We start from the raw sequence: 18,513 nt of genomic DNA on the forward strand, positions 1-18,513 counted from the left end.
GTTATGGTCACTCTGGATGATTTACTTTGGGTTGCTGGAGTTTCCCTCCTCTTTGACCTCCTGAGCCTCTCTCCTGCAGTCCGCGCTCTCTCTCCTCTTCGTCTACCTTCCTGGAAGCTAAATGGAGGTTTTCGATCGGCTTCGTTCCCCCACAGAGTCTGGAGCGTGTTGAGAAGCTCGCTCTCTGATATTAACCTGTTTGTTGTCTTCAGCCTGACTCTTTTCTCAGACGCTGCCACCTTGATCTGCACCTATTTTCTCTGAATTTTATCTGAATGTAAAGTGCAATGAGATGATTAAAATGCTGCATTAGCCTTTATTGTGGTGTGTAAAGGCTGTTATGATTACAGGCAGATACCCCGAAAAGTGAAAGGGAAGCAGCAGAGAGAAAGCTGCAGAAAACTGTGATGAGGAGCAACAATAATCAGTAGAAATGAACTAAACTGAACAATTAGAAGCGGCGACGTTGTTTGCGTCTCTCACCGGCTGGGTACTCACCAGGTCATGAGGGTAAAAGCGAACTGAGGTAGAACTGGAGAGGTGGGAGTCGGTGTCCCTGCAGGGCATTAGACAAAATGAGAACGCCGATGAGGAGACAAAAAAAAAAAAAAAGAAAAGCATGTGCTGCACTTACTGTAATAAATCATGATTCATTTCCTGGTGACCTCAAACTGAACAGCCAATCAGATCTTTGCTTTGCACTGTTTTTTTAATAAAAGCCTAAGCGTCATATAAAACCTCTCATCAAATCACCATTAGAGCCACGAGGAGAATCCGGCAACACAAATTCAATAAAACTATAAAAACCCAGATGAGGAAAGTTTCGTCACTTTTAAGTCAAATGAATTGACTTTTGTTGTTGTTTTTTTAGAAGAAACATCAACAACCACTAATGCTGCCACATTCTCAATAAAAATTCCGCTCGTGTCGGAATCGTTTACGAACACGTTTGACCTCTCAGGAAAGTTTGATGCAAAGTAATTCCTTATTAAATATGAGATTACTGCCAGCAGAAAGACAATCTGGTCGGGATGAAAACAGAAACCCGGGCACACAAACCTGTCCTCTAAACCTCGCCTCACCGAATTCAAGTATTCGCCTAAATACTTTCCTTTCAATGGGAAGAATGATTGATCGTTATTTTATCAAAAATGAAATCAAGACGATCTCAAAGAACAACATGTGTTAGTTCCATTAAAAGAGAGGATGATCACTGATTCAGTAAAGAACACAGTTTGGTCGAATTGTCAACAAAGAAGCTGGTGATTCCATTTCAAAACTGTTGCTAATTCAACCAAAAGGAAATGAGACCCAACATAGAACCTTGTGGTACTCCACATTGATCAGGCCTGTCAAACTCATTTTAGTTCCGGGGTCACATTCAGCCCAATTTCCTCTCAAGTGGAATGGAACGGTAAATTAGAGCCATAACAACCTTTAAATTTGAACTTTAAAGTTTCTCTGTGTTGTGGCGCAGAATAAATGTGAGTAACATGTCAATATATTCACAAAACCAAACAATTACTAGCGAAAACGACATGTACTTGTAGAAACACGGACAGTAACATTTTAACGTATCGTGTCAAGGTTGAACCGTTGCAAATCAAATGAATTTCACTCGCTGAACACATTAGAAATGTTTCTGATTCATGTGGTTTTTTCATCCAGAAGCTCATTAAGCAAATTCTATAGATTCATATCGAAATGTCAAAACCGGAATCGAGGCTCCGGACGGCACTGCGACATACGCAACGAACAAGTCTTTCTCGAGAACAGGAGCTTAATAAGATTCAACACGAACCATATGTTGTTGGAGGCTCGTCTCGTCGCAGGTTCAAAGTTGACCAGGGACATGTCACATCCTCCGCCCTCGTACAAGGAGGGAGTGAGCTTTCCTGGAGAAACACACAAACAAATAAAAAAAATAAGATTCAGATTATAAAAATCACAAGCAGGACGGGGCTTCTTCTGCAGGCTTCAATAGCGTCTCCAAGATCCATAATAAGTGTACATGAGACAATGAGAATCCCTACGATACTGCAAATTTCTCACAGTCCAGGTGGAAAAATGAACACGCTGCCATGGCAACACAGTTTCTCCTGTCGCTAATGAAACCTCCACTGTGACCCAAACGTGGAAATGTGCTTATTTAAAATGTTTGGAAATAGAAGCTGAAGATTTCACTTGTCACACACAAAGTCAGTCATATTAGTTAAAAGAAATACAGAAAGCGAAAGATGGACGAGTGGCATTGGGCTTGAATATATTTGGGCATTTATTACTTTGATTTCTCTGTAAAAAAGGAAAGAAAATTAAGTGGTAGAAGAAGAAAATTGACAAGTATCTGTACTCTTAAGTACAGGATGAGTACTTTCCTCTGTCAGCTGGGATCAGCTTCAGCTGGAGAAAGTGGGTATACAAGATGAAATCCTCAGTGAGCTATGATCAGATACCTTCTCTGAAATCATTCTAGACATGATGACAGGTGTTGAAGTTAAAACTCCAGGATATTTCACTTAAAATATCAGACGTGGAGGTTTATCCCTATGCAGAAGCAGTGGGGGTGTGAACACTCAGACCGTCCTGTGTCTCTTGACACGAAAATCTACTTCTTGTCAAATTGGGAGCACGAGTAGTAATCCAGTAATCAGTGATGGAGCGAAAGGGGACGGAACAGCTCTTACACAAGTCCTACTTTTTCTTTCCTAAAAAATGCTCATTGACGCCGGCCAAACAGGCCGACGTCCATGCATGAATGTGATGTCAGCGCTGCGTGTTCAACCGAAGGCTGACGTCAACATCCCAGTGAGGTCAAGTCCTGACTACAGACACAACATCACACAGATAAATGGAGCATGAATAATGGCGCAGGGCTTTGACTGATTACGACAATCCAGCGACCGAGGATAACGGCGCTGCGCTAAGACCGCCCGCAGCGGTCATTCTGTGAGCCGCCGCCGCCGCTCTTCCAACAGCTTCATACCGAAGTCGTCCTGCAGGCTGGTGGCGCCAACAGTGGAAGCCTTGTCCTGAGAACCCTCCAGATGCGTGCTTCCATTCCTGGCCAGCAGGGAGGCGCTCGCGCTCAGCACCGTCACCTGGGACGGGGTTCTGGATGGCTGACTTTTCGTCTGGGAGGTGGAAGGCTGGGAGGCCTGGCTGAGGGCCTCCTGAAGACTGTGGGGGGAGAAGGAGAGGGAGAGGGGATGAGATGAAACGTGGTGGAGGGAAGGAGGATTTTTTTCTGATCATACAAACAACAGACTGGAAGGAGGGATAGGAGAGGGTGTGATGGACATGCTGGGGGCAATATTTAAACTTTTTACACCTGAAAGGAGCCATTGTAGTTTAATCATCACCATCAAGTCACATCTTATAGATCTGAAATTCAAGCTACAGTCTCATCATGCATGACTTTGTTTTTATAGTTGATCAGCCTATAAATTATTACTTAAATCTATGATGACGCCTGACAGGGAGGGGATTTGTGACAAAGCTGACAAAATTTCTTGAGCTGTGTAGTTCTTCATATTAAGAGAAGAGGTGCTGCACATTAAGAGCACTGGAAATTCTCGACAGTCTGACGGGAGAGTTGAGGGAATCAATGGCAGCAGAAAACAAAGTTTATTGACCTCTGGCACGCTGCAGACTTGTTTTTCTCTGTTAACGTTTTCAGGGCTCAGCATTTACAAATGTGACCTTGTAAGACAGATGCAGGAAAACACAGGGCCTTTTTCCCCCAAAATGTGAATAGCTGCTGAGCAACAAACTTGCCAGAGCTATTTAAATATTACAGAAGTTACTTGATTGGACGCGGATATAGAATTATATCTCAATAGAAAATGTAGAAAATTTTTTTTTTGCTTTCTTCAATAAAAAGGTACCTACAGGCTGCATCCTCAGTAATCAGGCCTTTAGGAGTGACAGCCTACTCTGCAGTGGAGGAGTCAATCATGTCAGGACAGGGAGGATTAACACATTACTCTATGTGACGCGCCACATTAAGTAAGATAAGGCTGCAGTCTGACGCCGCACTGACGTGGCGTGGCCAGCTGATCTGGATCTTCAAATAAGAATGAAATAATGATGTGATTAGGAGAGCAACAACATTAAAATGAGAGAATATATAGATCTAGAGAGCAAGAATTTATCTAATTATACATTGAAACTTAAGAGTTGAGATTTCTGGAGGTGAAAAAGTTCACTTCTGAAATCTGTTGAGGGGCATGTAGGGACATTAACACCTAAAGACAAATGTAAAATCTCAGATGTTTTTTCAGTTTTCACATCTGCACAGAAAGGCCTTTGAAAAGGGGCAAAGCCACGTGACACAACTCGTGCAGCGAATCAGAGATGGTGTATCAGACATGCAGATGAATCAGATATTGTGGAGTCTGAATTTGGGAGAGCTCAACTTTCTGGTCCAAGTTCAACATGTGGGAACTAAAAGACAGGATGAGAGACGATCACATGCAGAGAGGGAGACACCAGTCCTGTGACTGATGACTTCCTGTTTGGGTTCATGCACGGCGGCGGGGGCAGATTGGAGTGGAAGTGGGGCAGGAGAGGAACCGCCTGGCAACATGCTTGACTGAAATGTCCTCCGGCTCCGTGCGCCGGCGTACCTGAGAGGAGATCCAATGAGGGAGGTGGGCGGGGTGGGGTTACTCCCCGCGTTGTGTCGCCGTCGCACTGCCTGTCGACGAAATGTGCTACGTTCACGGCGAAATATGACCGTCTCCTCATTTCCTGGGGCTGTCACAGTGAGAGATATCATCGGCCAATTAGGATTTGACGTTTTTTGTTTTGTTTTGTTACCCCAGTCTTAAGAGCTTTATGGTGAAAGTAGAAGAAACTGTTACAAAAGTCACACTATTGAAGAGAAGATTCAAAATTAAAACTCACAACTCAAAAACAAGACATCAACCAGAATATTACCGAGATGTTTCCCTTCATTACATATATGCAACTTCACTCTTCTATACAGACTTCCACTTGGAGCCGATCCCAGCTGACTATGGGTTAACACTGGACATTCACCCTCCATCACAGGATCCACACATGAGAGACAGACAAGCACACACATGTCGGTGCAAAGCAGCATTAACAATTACCTTCAGAAGCATGTTTTTGGACCGCGGGAGAAAACACACGCAAAATACAAAGAGAAAACTGGGTTTCCTCTGGTTTTGTGACAGCGAGTGCTTCCCACTACACAAGCAACACAAGGTATTCAGAAGTTAGTGGTTACACCTAAATTTAGAAAGAACTCTTTTATGCGAGTATTTCTGCTGCTCATGAGTGTTTTTACTTATTTCATACTCTTAAAGACAGTAAAGCTCATCTCATGTGGTGGAACAGAAGGTGACAAGAGGCCAAATAATGACATGGAGTTCCACAGGGTTCTGGATTAGGACCCAGAGTTTTTAAATTCTGCATGCTTCCTGTAGGGAATATTACCAGGAAACCCTTTATACATTTCTATTGTTATGCATATGATACGCTAATCCATTTCTCCATAAAATCAGATGATACTGATCAACTTGTCAAACTACAAGTCTGTCTTAAAGACATAAAAGTCCTGGATGAGCTGTAATCTTCTGCTCTTGAACTCAGATAAATCCAAAGTTATTATATTTGGCCCAAAACATCTGTGAGAGAAATTAAAAGACGTCTGGGAGACCTTTACTGCACTGAGTGGCTTTTCTCTCTCACTCGCTTTCTATCCTGCGACCTCAACCGGAACAGCAGAACCTCTCCACCTCTGAATCTGGATCTGCAGGTTTCTCCCTGTTAAAAAGGAGTTTTTTCTTTCCACCCTCTCATATTCGTGTTCATGTGGAATTATTGGGGTTTTGCCTTAAAATGAGTGTCCTAATTGACGCTATATGAATAAAATTTAATTAAATTAGCAATTCACAATTAAAATAAATACAATCTTTAGCCAAAGGACCTGATGCTCGACGCAGCGACATGAAAAACTGCCACTGACCACTACAAGTCCAGACAAAGAGGACTTGAAACCGCAATTGCTGTGCTGGACTGTAAAACCCAACGAGTGGCAGAAAGGTCACAGTCAGTATCCGTGCAGAGTCACGTTAATAAAAAAAATCCTGACACCACGACTCAAATGAAGAGAGGACCAATGAAATGTCACTTCACATGATACGTCTAAGCATATCCTGCTCCTAATATTGCATATCCCAGGAGGGGTGAACTCCAGACAGCTACGACAGCGCCAACATCATCCAAAATATCACAGCACACACAAGCCGAGGACCAAGAAGAAGTCAGGGGGGAAAAAACATGAGCTTTTAAGCTTGAATGTGGGGGAGGGCATGTGTATTACCCTCCGTGTGTATGACACTAATAAGAGAGCTGCCGTTTGTCTAACCTCAGCACAAAGCACACACTGTGCCATCATAACGGTGAAGTGCACAGGCAGCGCCGTGCTCGGTCAGAATTGTCACTCCATGGAAACTCACCATGGTTACCCTGAGCCAGCGAGACAGACAACGTCTCGCGCACAAACACACACACCGTGTAGGTTTTCCTACCTTCCTGGGACATTACATTTATTAATTAAATCCTGATCTGGACTTTTGTTGAACCTTAAAACATTTTCTCACCTACACATTGTCATGATTTTTCACTCTGGAGACCCCAAAGTCCCCACGGCGATGTGAGTGCGAGCAGCTTGATGTCCTCGGCAGTAAAGAACAAGAATAGACTCAAAGCTTATAATAGAAGCAAGCCTGGAGAATTACACCCAAAACAGACTCAAGCTTATCACATGTATCGGCTGTTCCCGTTAACACATCGGGAGCACCGACACTTGGTTTCCTCTCATTCAGGCAATAATTGATTAATGGAGAGAAATTATACTGAAGAATCTCAATCTGACAAGATGGACAAAAACATAACATCATGTAGATTTATGTGCAGGACCATAACAACGTAAACCGTTCTGTCAGTAATTCACAAAATAAACAACATTTCCAACCGAGTCACAGAACAAGCACATTTCACAGACACAGAAGATGTTCACCCCTCGGTGTAACGCGGCGGTTCAGTCACAGAGAAATGTGGACTAGTCATCCAGCGCTAGCGGTGACAGTGTAATGTGTACAGTATGCCAGAGCACTGGATGTGGTACCTACCCCGCAGGGAAGCAGCGGTGGCGTCCTGAGGCTCAGAGAAAACTGCCTGGTTGGGCAAACTGTTTCTGGAGCGGGTGACCGACTCCAGCTGGGAGGCCCGGCCGAGCAGGGACGCCGCGTCCAGGACTTCCCCCTCTTTGGCTTCCAAGTCCGACTTGGAGGTGGTTAGGGGCCGAGGCCCAGCTGGAGCTCCCAGGCGGCTGGGATCGTTAAGGCAGGCAGCCGTCCCGCTGTCCAAACTCAACACCCGAGCGTGCGTTTTGGCACTGCCTGTGCTGGGGGTCCGGCGGGAGGCGCGTCGCTTCCCTCCACTCCGCAGTCCGGCCTCAGTTTTGGCCGTGGCGGAGGAGGAGGAGGAGGCTGCATTGGCGGCGGCGTGCTTGGCTTTCAGGGCCCTGAAGTTGCCCTCTGGTGAGTGGCAGGAGCGGGAGGTGCTGGACGAGCTGTCCGTACTGAGATGGTGGGTGGAGTGGAGACTGGAGGCACAGCTGAGTTCACTCTGATCACTGGAGTCATCCTCTCCACCCCCAGTAAAGACGGCACTGCAGGGCTTGGCCATCCCGCGCAGAGACACGTAGTCCCGGTGGCGGCTGGCGTCAAAGCTGCTCGCTCTTTTCTTGCCAGTTCGCCGCCGTCCGCTGCGTCCTGCCGACAGAGAAGAAGTCCTCTGCACATTGTTAGCCGACTTCGGTTGCACGTCATCTTTCGCCTGCTGTTGCTCGGTGGCAGCTGCACCCGTGGAGCCGTCGGCGTTGGTCCGGACGCCGGGCTCGTCCGGGCACCTGCTCGTCTCCGCCAGCTCTTGGTTTGCGGAGGACGCCGTGTCGGCAGTCTGTTTCGCAGTCAGCTCATTGGCGTGAGGGTTTTTATTGGCCTCCCTGGAGGGAAGGTTGCCGAGGCCTCGAGAGCTAATACTACCGAGGCTAGGAGTCCTCCCGTCTGCAGGGGCAGACGCCGCCTCGCCTCTGTCCCGTGTGCGTTCGTCCCCTGAAAGCGAGAGCAGGCTCTCCACGTGCGTGGAGCTGGTCTGTTCACTGTGGAAGCTGCTCACTGTGCTGTTGGTGTCCCTGTCTGTGCCGCTGCAGTAGCTTTCAGTGGAGCCACTGCTGCGAGTGCTCAGGCTCCTCAGGCTGTCGACACTTCGCTCTCCTCTGTGGGACTTTCTGCCTCCACCACCTTTCCCACTGCCACCTGCCTCCACCTGGTAGAGTCCCGAGCTGCCTTCCCCCGCCTCCCTGGAGGCCGAGCGCGCGACTCTGCGTGGGTCTTTGTGCCTGTAACACTCCACTCCGGAGGTCGAGGGCACAGCTGGGTCCTGATGGTACAGCCGTTCTGTGCCGTCTTTGTCGGACACCCCGGCCCTGAGCGACCGGGCCGTCTCCAGCTCAGACACAGGGTCAAGGCCCCCTCTCCTGGGTGGAGGATAAAGAGTGAAGTCTGGCAGGCAGGGGTCAGGGAACGCAGAACCCGCTGAGCTGGAGGTCCTGGGCAGGCCTCGAGACCGGAGCTCCTTGCGATAGGCCTGGGACTGCATGGATGCATGGGCGGTCACCTCTGTGTCGCAGGACGAGTGCGACAGGCTGAAGTGATAAGCAGCAGAGTTACAGAGATCAGCTGCCTCCCTGGACAGCTCTGAAGGACACAAGGAGGTTGATGGCTGCAAGGAGGCGAAGGAGTCGTTGGGAACAAGGCAGTACATCTTTGTGTCTGAGAGCAGATCTACAAGAGCACAGAGAAAAGAAATGTGTCAAAACAAGCCTTTACAGTTTTTTTTAAAAAACCTTTGTTTAAATGCGAGTTCAAGGGATATTTACCGTGATCATGGCTGCAGCTCTCGACGAGAGTCAAACTGATGTCATCTGAGGTCTTTCCCACATCTCCTGGAACACGGAGGAGGAACGCAATTAGGAGATGACAGATTTCATCAATAATCAATATGTACGCATCGACTGTCCCGGAGAACTGACCTCTTAACTCGCAAAATTAAACACTCTGACGCCAAATTTTAACTCTGGAACGCTTCTTGGGTGGTCGTAACTCAACGTGCCAAAAAGGATAAAGACACAAGCTGCTCTGGATCCACAAAAACACATTTTTTAACAGAAGACACAACTATTTAGATTAGGCTTTCCAAGCAGGGCTTCTCAAAACAAAACAGAGCGCCTGTGACTTCCTGGGAGTTTGTGAGCAGCAGACGAGGAAGAGAACGAGATTAAAACGCTCAACCCTCAATTCCTCGTCCCAGTTGAAAGTATTTCCTGTCATCAGCAAGTCGCTAATTAGAAAGTCATCGAATAGACCGGCTGAATTATCGAGATGACGCTGTGGCTTCAGTCCAACCCTCAGAATAAAGGACCTGAAGCAACGCTACACGGCGGTTTATTGTCTCTGTGTTCAGGTAAAGCGTTCCGGGTGAGTGACTCCTGCGCTGGGTGTTACAGTGCGTTCGCTCTGCAGTGGCTGAACAAAGATGCCTCATCTCAGTGTGACTGCTGAGGTCACTGTAACGCTGAGTCAGGCTTCATCCCCCGGCAGGGGGGTGATCATGGTCAAGGATGTGGTTTATACCACAGAGGGGGGGAAAATAAGCACGGAGAGAAAGGAACGAGCGATTGATTTAAAACGACAACGAGCAGCTGTAATTACCTTTGGCAACTGTTGCTCTTCCATGTGTCTGAAAGTGGAATGAAAAGACAAGTCAGGTTATTTGTTTTTTGAAAACAGGTGGTGAGAATATTAAAAGCTCATTCCTGCGCTCAAAAGCAAACTGACAGGTCCAGAGCCTCACAGCGGACGACAACTAAAGACAGTATCAGAGTAATAGAAACAGCCGGCGTCTCCTCCTCGCCGACATGACAAGAGAAAAGTTCTGGCTCTGCAGCAGCCGAGCGGAGCGAGCTGCCTGATTAGTGACTCAAGGACACGCAGTGCAAAGACGCACAACACAGCACCCGTGGGGATTCAGAGGTTACATGGATCTCACAGAATAAAACAGCTAAAAATAACAAATAAAAACTTTGAATAATAAAAGAGATATCTGCTGACAGCAAGCGACGTGAGCATCGGTCCTAATGTAATTGCGCTGAGACACACACACACACACTAATTGCATCCTCCAGCGCAGCAGATCATTTAAATTGGACTTCTCTCCCTGAGGTTTTTATTTGATCACTTCAGCTCATTTGCGGTGCACACATGCAGCTGAGTACACAGATATTAGCCTGCACACTAATGATGCGTGCACGGGGTCTGATATTATACCGCCGTGATGTATGTACAAAATAAACGGCGACATCATGTGAAACAGCTGATGGTTGTGATGTGAGATGCAAACGAAACCAGAAGGTAGAATTTATAAGTTATTTGTGCAACAGGAAACTTGGAAAGTTGAAGAACAATTTGTTACTTTGAGCGATCACACGATAACAAACCAATAAATAAATGCATAAATCAATAAATTAACTGCTAACGGCAGTAAAGTTTAACTGCATGAATTGGAAATGTTATTAATCAAAGTGAAGCACGCGCGCTGCCATTTTCTGTCACTTTAGTTTCTGGGAAAATTTCCACTTTGTCAGAGGAAAGTTTCCAGTTAGATCGTGTTCAGATGCAGTAATTGATTTTCCAATACACGTGGATGCACGTGAACATTTGAAATAGAAGACAATGAAGACCGTTGAGAATCAATCTATTACTTCTTTGGTACCTTTTGTCAGTTTCTTTAAAGTACTGATCTAACAATCAGTCCAAACATTAAATTAGGAGGTTTAACATGTCACGTGTGTGTTCACATGTGGACTCATGTTCTGACTGGACTTTACAGACGTGCTCTCTATAGTTATATGCTGCACATTTTTGCATCTTATTCCCATTTCCTGCATTTGTTCCCAGCCGTTAAGAAACTGGGTTATGCCACCTGCATTTCCTTGACAAAAATCTGAAATATGTTGTATGTCAACACTTTTTCCTACTTTTGAACAAAACCAAATCCACAGTAAAATATATAAAGGAAGCAAAAAAGCACGAGGGAAGAGATGTAATGGTCATAAACTCCTGGAGTGATGAATACATACTTTGTGTATGAGAGGAGTAAATTGAGCTGCTGATGAATGTGGTGTGCTGCAGACCTGCTGGTTAGACTCCATCCCGATGTAGGAGTTCCTGGAGCTGCAGTCCACTGGTGGAGTCTCTTGTCGGATGAAGTCGGCCATCTCGATGCCCCCTCCCGGGTCCCTTCATGGAAACACACAGACACGCACACACTCGCATGACGGCCAACGAGTACAGAGCAGGACTCTCTAATTAGAACGTGAAAAAGGCAGAACGTCCCGAATGCTCTTTATAGTCTAATTTAAGGTTCCACACATGAATCCATCTTCAAAAAGTCTTCCTCTGCTGAGACGGGTCAGCTCCAGACTCATTCACACCTACTGGTGTTTTACACATTTTGGGAATGTGTGAGGAAACTAGAGTAGATAGAGAGAACATGCAAACTCCTCATAGTAAGGCCTCGTGGAATTGAACTGTTGAGGGGCTTTTTGTTGCTGTGAGGTGCAACAACAGTCTTTCATCATAAACTTTTTAAAAATTCCCTTGTGTGTTTTCTGAAACTGACGGATCAAAAACGGATAGAAGAATCCGTCTCGATGTTTCCCAGGCCTATATTTAGACCCAGACATGCTTGTTTAATGGGTTGGCATGTTGAAACAAACAGCTTGTCAGGAATATAAATCATCTCCATCGGCCAGAAAAATGTTTCATGACGGTTCGGGCTACAAAACAAACACTCCCGAGTAATGAACTTCATGGTGCAGCGCCGCTGAACGGCGGCTGGAAAACGAGGCAGGCAAGGGGAGAACGAGTGGGTGGTGGAGCAAAAAAAATAAAAAAATAAGACACTTTCGTCAACTTCAGCTCGGCTGGTCCTCTTCCTGCTGCAAAAGTCAGACAACCTGGAATGCTGCTCCAGATGTGCGGGCAAAGCTGCGACGCTGCAACCGGCCCTGTGGTGGTGAGCTCGCGACTCCTCTCGCCGCCTTTCCCCCTCGCTCAGCATCCTGCTAGGCGCTCTGCTCTCTCTGGAATGTGAATATATGAGTCACTTCTTCACGTCACGGGCAGTAAAAGGCTAAAAGCTCTCTGGCTTTTGTTCCCTCGGAACCAGAGCGGCAAGTCGTTACTGAGAACAAAAAAGAAGGAAAAAACGCTTTGCGTTCCAGTGATTTCTTTTACCCTGCGAGATTATTTCACTTTTTAATAACTGCAGTTTCACCTCATGAGACTTGGCACTTTTCATTCATAGTGAGCTCCTTTCTGCTCTTTTTGACGTCAAAAACATGTATTCGAGCTCATTTGGTGTGTATATGAGTGTTTTCCCAGTGATGAACTGGTGTCCAGGGGCTCCTGCTTTCACACATCCGTGAAAGTTTAATTCTATTATTATTATATTCTAATTCTTTATTTTGCCAAAGAAACACCTCGTTGGGATTAAAAATCTCTTTTTCAAGAGTGTCATGGCCAAGACAGGTATCAGTATATTAAGGCTCCAGAAAAAAACAGGCAAATAAAACACATAAGAAAAAGTCAATACATTAAAAAAAACATGAAATGGAAGCATTCATTTGTACATATTTGATCTTAAAACACACTTGACTGTGATGATAACTTCACACACAGAGAAAACTGGCTAGTCATTCCAAGATGATGTGAAATTACGTCACAAAAAGAGTTAAAACTAATAAAAGACATAGAAAGTCTGATTAATGTAGCCCGTGTTAAATACCTGATTTATGATTCATGTGTGCTGCAGAGAAAACCTATCAACAATTTGCAATTTCTAACCTGCAGCAGATATTACAAGTTTCAAAACCTTTGAGTCACGACCGACGCGTCTGTATATTCTGAACACGTTACGGAATACACAGACACACAAACCGCTTGAAGATGCTTTCAGGGTTAAACATGTTGACGGGCGCTGATGTTCCAAGACTTTATGCAGGAAACGCCCTGCACACGATCATCAGCCACCAGAGGAACTCAAAATATGTTTAAGAGAGGAACAACAACAAAACATGGAATAACAACGTAGCTTTGTATGAGGAGAACCCCGCAGGTTAGTTGTGTCCTTTATAGAAAAAAAGAGGAAGTTTCAGAATCAAAACAAGCTCTTGGTGAATGAATGTCTAAAAATTAGTGTAGTGTGTGTGTGTGTGTGTGTGTGTGTGTGTGTGTGTGTGTGTGTGTGTGTGTGTGTGTGTGTGTGTGTGTGTGTGTGTGTGTGTGTGTGTGTGTGTGTGTGTGTGTGTGTGTGTGTGTGTGTGTGTGAGAGAGAAATTAGGTCAATGTGACTTTGGAACGTAAAAATAGTAACAATCCCAAAAAAACATTGTTCTTTCAGCGCCGCTTCAAATCAACAACGGAGGTTTTCCCTTGTTGCAGCTGGTTTTAGACGTTTTGCCGTCACAAGATAACCCGACCTTTGACCTCGGCTCCCTCAGATAACTGCAGATTGCATTACCTCTAAACGACCCTTCGCCGCCATCGATCGGGCGCCGGAGCGTCTTCTCTCACTCCGTTCCATCGTCTCACTCGCGCTCACGGAACCCAAACTAAAAATGGCTGCGTGGGACATGAACTCACCCCGGGCCGTTGCTGTCCTGCCGGCGGGTGCCGCCTCCGTCGCTTGCCCCCTCCGTGCCACCTTTGCCCCCCTGACTCTCCTTGGCCTGATGCTCCACCACCTCGCCCTCGTCCAGGGCGTGGTGGAGGCGGTAGTTCACCGTCTTCAGCAGCAGGAACATGGCAGCGATCACACCGCAGTAGATTCCCACGATCACCATGGTCGGCGGCAGGGCCTGGTTTTAATAAACAGAGAGGCAGGACGGCAAAACTATGACTGTACTTGGAGGAATACTTCGAAATTCTACATGGATTAAAGTCACCGTCACACCGATCGCTTTTGAACCCCTGTTGAATCAGCAGGAGGCTTTCAGTGCAAAAATGGTACGAAACAAAAAGAGACGTTGTCACATAATACTGCAGTGGTTCAGTGGGTCGTCCTACAACCCTGATGTTGTCGGTTCGAATCCCAGTCAGAGTCAAAGTATCTCAGTGACGCGACACGGCTAATCCACTGAACACAACTGAGAGACAAAGCATTGCCCTGCTGGACCCATTGTGCCGATTCTTCCGCGACACACATTAGCCACGTTTCTTTTGTTTTGCTGCGATCAATTAAACCCGTCTTGAAAAGCGTGGCGGCGGCGTCTGGCGGCGTCTTCTGCGTCTCTGTTCTCCTCCTGCATCTGTCTGCAGTTCATCACAAACAGCAGCGACACAAAACGTGGGACTGACTGACGCATTTCCACTCCAGAAATAGAACGGAAACCACAAACCGATTTGAAACGTCGGCGCCTGAATATAGAAGTTAATACGCGTCGTAAAACAGCTGAACTTCTACTGATCCACTGCAGTTGTGATTTTTGATTTAGCATTAAGATATAATACAGGCCAAGTCCTGTCAGGGGCGAAGTCAAAGGGTTAAAATGCTGGTTTTAACCGAGTTTCTGGAGCAGGCTTTACGTCATTTATTTGTTTTCCTGGAGTATTTTATAGTCTTTCACTGGAACATCTGACCCGCTGGCTTTGGCTGTACGAGTTAACGTGACCCGTCACTTCTGCAACCAGAAATCTGTTGTTTCCAAGAGTTCAGGGAGGAATCTTTACGCTTCTAGCCCCATTAAAAGCCAGTCTGGGGTCAGCCGGAGGCGCTGAAACCTTTAAAAACTTTAGTTTGAACTAAACATCTCGTCGCTTGTAACGTCTCTCTTCAGGTAACGTTTCTATTTTGGTTCGTTTGAATAGAAATCTGAGTGTAGTCAAAGACAGGCAGCTTTCAATGTGTAGAAAAGAACTACGACGAGTTTCCTGTCCAATATTCGTCTGCTTATTTTCGAATCCTCAATAATGTTAATACTTGAATTTCTTTCCACAGTCCCTCGCGTTTCGTTTGTTGCACGGCGCTCCTCCCAGGTGATGATGACCTTTCACTTGTGAAGATAAGAAGAATGACCCGTGTGCAGGACATCGACTAAAAGTTCTGTTCCACTAGAATCTACTGTTTTTTTTCTATGTGCTCAGCTCGGTTACTCCAGTACTTGAAATGCACACATACATACAAACATCACAAGAGTATCAAATACTGTACATTTAAATGCCACTGTGTGAATTTTAATCCCTTTAATTGCATCTAATAATTGGCAATTTCCTATTATACATTACTTATTCAATGTTTAAGTTATACTACAAACAAATTTTAGTTCAGAGGTCAGACTTATGGCCAGCCTTTTTCACGTTTCTTCCAGATATTTTCCTAACTTCATATACCATCATAAAAAAAGTGACTCACTACATCATCTGGTGGTACAAAGTAGTATTACAAGGTTAGAACGGTAACTTCAGCAGACAAAGACATTGATAAGATGTGAGTGTTTAAGGTCACAGCAGGTAACATTAATCAATCTTTGAAACTTTTCAGTTCAGAGACGCACCGATCAGATATCTGGGTCCAATATCGGTCCGATATCCTCAAAATAGAATGGATCGATGCAACCTATACCTAAAAACAATCCTTTCCCCTTTCAATCTATTGCTGCCGGAGCTATGTCAATACGTCTTGGAGCGAAGGACAGAATCTGCTGAGTGGAAGTTTTTCTTCCACAAAGTAAATATAGGCGCTTTACTTCTCTACACGTAAAGGTATATAGCTTTTTAGGCCGACCACATATCAGATCGGGAGTGAAAGAGCTGGATCGGCGCAACTTTAGTTCAATTTGCCATTGATGGGAAAGTGAGTGGTCATCTATACATGTCCAGTGAGGGTCTGGGGACCCGTCCAGGTGACTCAGATGTGTGGATGTCCCTCTAACTTCAGTCACCAGTGGCTCTGCTGGTGGTGTCTGCGGCTGCCTGGGGTCATCCTGGTGTCACTTTAGACGATGTAAACACAAAACCAGCAGCATCCTGGTCAGATGTGCTCCTGCAGTCCCAGCTGGGAGCCTCTGGAAATCCGGTGACACCGCAAATCACTACCGACAGCAGGAGAACAAGCAGATAACGAGGGAGGGGGAGGGAAATCAAATTCACTGATTACAGCCTGCCACATTGTGATCCAGTCACTGGAACACGAACGGACCTGAGGAGCTCCAGAATCCAAACAAAAGAGCCTCCCGGTCCCGTCTAGTTGGTGGAGAGAATCGCGTAAAAACTGAGAGGGGGAAATACGGTTGTTTTCCTCTCCGTGATTCTGGTATAAATGAAGGTAAACAAGATGATGTTGTTGTTCTGTGGAGCGTTCGGGGTGTACATGAACGTGACGGGTCGCTTTGGCGACTTTAACCGGAGCGTTCCGTTGTCCGCGCGCCAGAGAATAGACCGAGTCCGACCGTTAGTCTCGCCAGCGGGGCGGCGGAACCTAACGGACACCGGGGCTCCGCGGTCACCCCTTCAAAACAACACGGGATAATAATAATAATAATAATATCAATAAAACCACGGAGGCTCACCATGTACAGGGTGAAGGGGAAACACAGCAGAAAGAGCCAGATGTAGAGGTGCAGCGCGTTGACGAACGTGTTCTGGTCGGGGTCGTAGAACCAGCCGCCTGTGACCGAAGCCCAGACCCCCTGTCGGAGGATCTGCAGGGTCTGGGACCCCATGGCCGCTTCTCACCGACGGATCCACCGGGGGTGCTAGTGCCGGAGCATCGCACGCGGCTCCGCGGTTCCCGACGGTGGCCTGAATATCCCCTCCGCAGCCATGTTTTCCCGAGCAGCTAGTAGCCAGTGAGGCGAGCGGGCAGCAGGCAGCAGCAGCCGGGCAGCTCCGCTCCGAGTCCGGGGCCTCCCGGATCACACCACGCCCTGAGAGGCGTCTCCTTCCTGCCTGCTGCTCACACACCAACCATCACTGGGTTTTTTTTATTTTTTTATTTTTTTATACACATACTCTTTTTATTTTTTTAAATTATTAAACAGCTGGAATGACGCTGCATAACGAATAAAAAAAAGACAAACAAACAAAAAATTCAATATAACAGCGATCAGGATATGTGACCAAATGTCGCCACCTGCTGGTCAAACTGCACATTGTCCTAATTTGATTAAAGGGGTCGTATTCAGTTTCTAAAGGTTTTCCAGCAGTAATAATCTTTCCCATACCTGGAATGACGACCCAGAAGTGAAGACAGTCTGTCCTCTCTCTCTCTGGCTTTTTTCAGTTTTTATAACGTGTGTTGCTCCAACCAGCCAATCAGAAATCAAACCCTATATAGAGTCATCAGGGGTTTAGCCAATCACAATCTACTCTGGCACATGGCACCAGTACTTCCTCCTCTTCCCAAGATGGGCATGTGTGGGCGGTGCCAGTCCAGCTCACACAGACACAGCAGATTCTGAATGCAGCTCCTATGATCCAATATTCAATTGGAGTAAAATCAAGAAGAAGCTGGATTTTGAAAAAAAAAAGAAAAAAAAAGAAAAGATAACTGATGACTCTATAACATTCCCTTATAAATAGCGTTTGCTGTGTTTTCTTTAATTTAATCCTTTCTATGCTTAGATGAGATCTGATTAGATTGTACTTTATTCTTCCCACAACTGGGAAATTCACATTGTCACAGCAACGAGGAGGTAAAAGAGGCTAAACACACAATAGCAAAATGTACAATATACTTTAACAAAAAAAGATAAACACTCCACTAGGAAACATATAAACAATATAACAATAAGTAAAATGTGCAAAATATGTTTTAAAGCAGCTGGTGTGGAAATGGAAGTATAACAATCGCGTAAAAAATGAAATCTTGCACATGTCAACAGTACCAGCCGCTTCCTATATAATTATTACTACAATATTATTACTTATTAAATTTTTTTCCTGTCGTATTTTATATCTAACATATTTTTTCTGTGTGGGGCAGCACTACAATGAATTTATCTCTCGGAACAATAAAGTATTTCTATTTCAATTTAATTTAATTTGATTTAATTTAATTTAATTTAATTTAAATTTATTTCTATTCAATTCAATTCTATTCTATTCTATTCTATTGGTTCCATCTAGCATTTATTCTTAAATGAACAAATAAATGAATAAGTGTAGGACAACGTATCAGATTTCCTTGGCAAAACAAAATAATTAAGACACACTTCGCAGTGCTTTACAAGGAGATAATAAAACTATGGGTGTTAAACATGAGGCCCTCAGGCCCACACCGGCCTGCATGACGCTCCAATCTGGCCAAACCACCAAGAGAGGAGGTTACACTGAAGCTATAGGAGAAGATTTACAGACA

The 18,513-nt window shown here is 45.5% G+C and overlaps 2 protein-coding genes across 2 annotated transcripts in view; both read right to left on the reverse strand.

Annotated features, from left to right (window-relative positions):
• The window catches only part of pcnx1 (pecanex 1), a gene marked incomplete at its 5' end in the record, with an annotated part of 31,092 nt that extends 18,876 nt beyond the window's left edge, over positions 1-12,216 (reverse strand). Inside the window, 9 exons of the mRNA XM_080479817.1 lie at positions 499-556; positions 1,802-1,895; positions 2,984-3,177; positions 4,626-4,755; positions 7,161-8,879; positions 8,975-9,040; positions 9,807-9,834; positions 11,288-11,393; positions 12,113-12,216. Coding sequence (XP_080335943.1) covers positions 499-556; positions 1,802-1,895; positions 2,984-3,177; positions 4,626-4,755; positions 7,161-8,879; positions 8,975-9,040; positions 9,807-9,834; positions 11,288-11,393; positions 12,113-12,216 — 2,499 coding nt within the window. The remainder of the gene's footprint in view (positions 1-498; positions 557-1,801; positions 1,896-2,983; positions 3,178-4,625; positions 4,756-7,160; positions 8,880-8,974; positions 9,041-9,806; positions 9,835-11,287; positions 11,394-12,112) is intronic.
• A 1,579-nt stretch (positions 12,217-13,795) lies between these two features.
• LOC308119670 (pecanex-like protein 1) lies at positions 13,796-16,959 on the reverse strand (the record flags this gene model as incomplete). Its single annotated transcript, XM_080479818.1, has 2 exons — positions 16,724-16,959; positions 13,796-14,014 (listed from the first exon to the last, which is right to left on the reverse strand). The coding sequence occupies exons 1-2, from the start codon at positions 16,874-16,876 to the stop codon at positions 13,796-13,798; spliced, it is 372 nt and encodes a 123-aa protein (XP_080335944.1). The 5' UTR covers positions 16,877-16,959.
• Positions 16,960-18,513: the final 1,554 nt, after the last annotated feature.

Source organism: Lipophrys pholis (genome assembly GCF_963383615.2).
Source record: "Lipophrys pholis genome assembly, chromosome: 14".
NCBI classification, from domain to species: Eukaryota; Metazoa; Chordata; class Actinopteri; order Blenniiformes; family Blenniidae; genus Lipophrys; species Lipophrys pholis.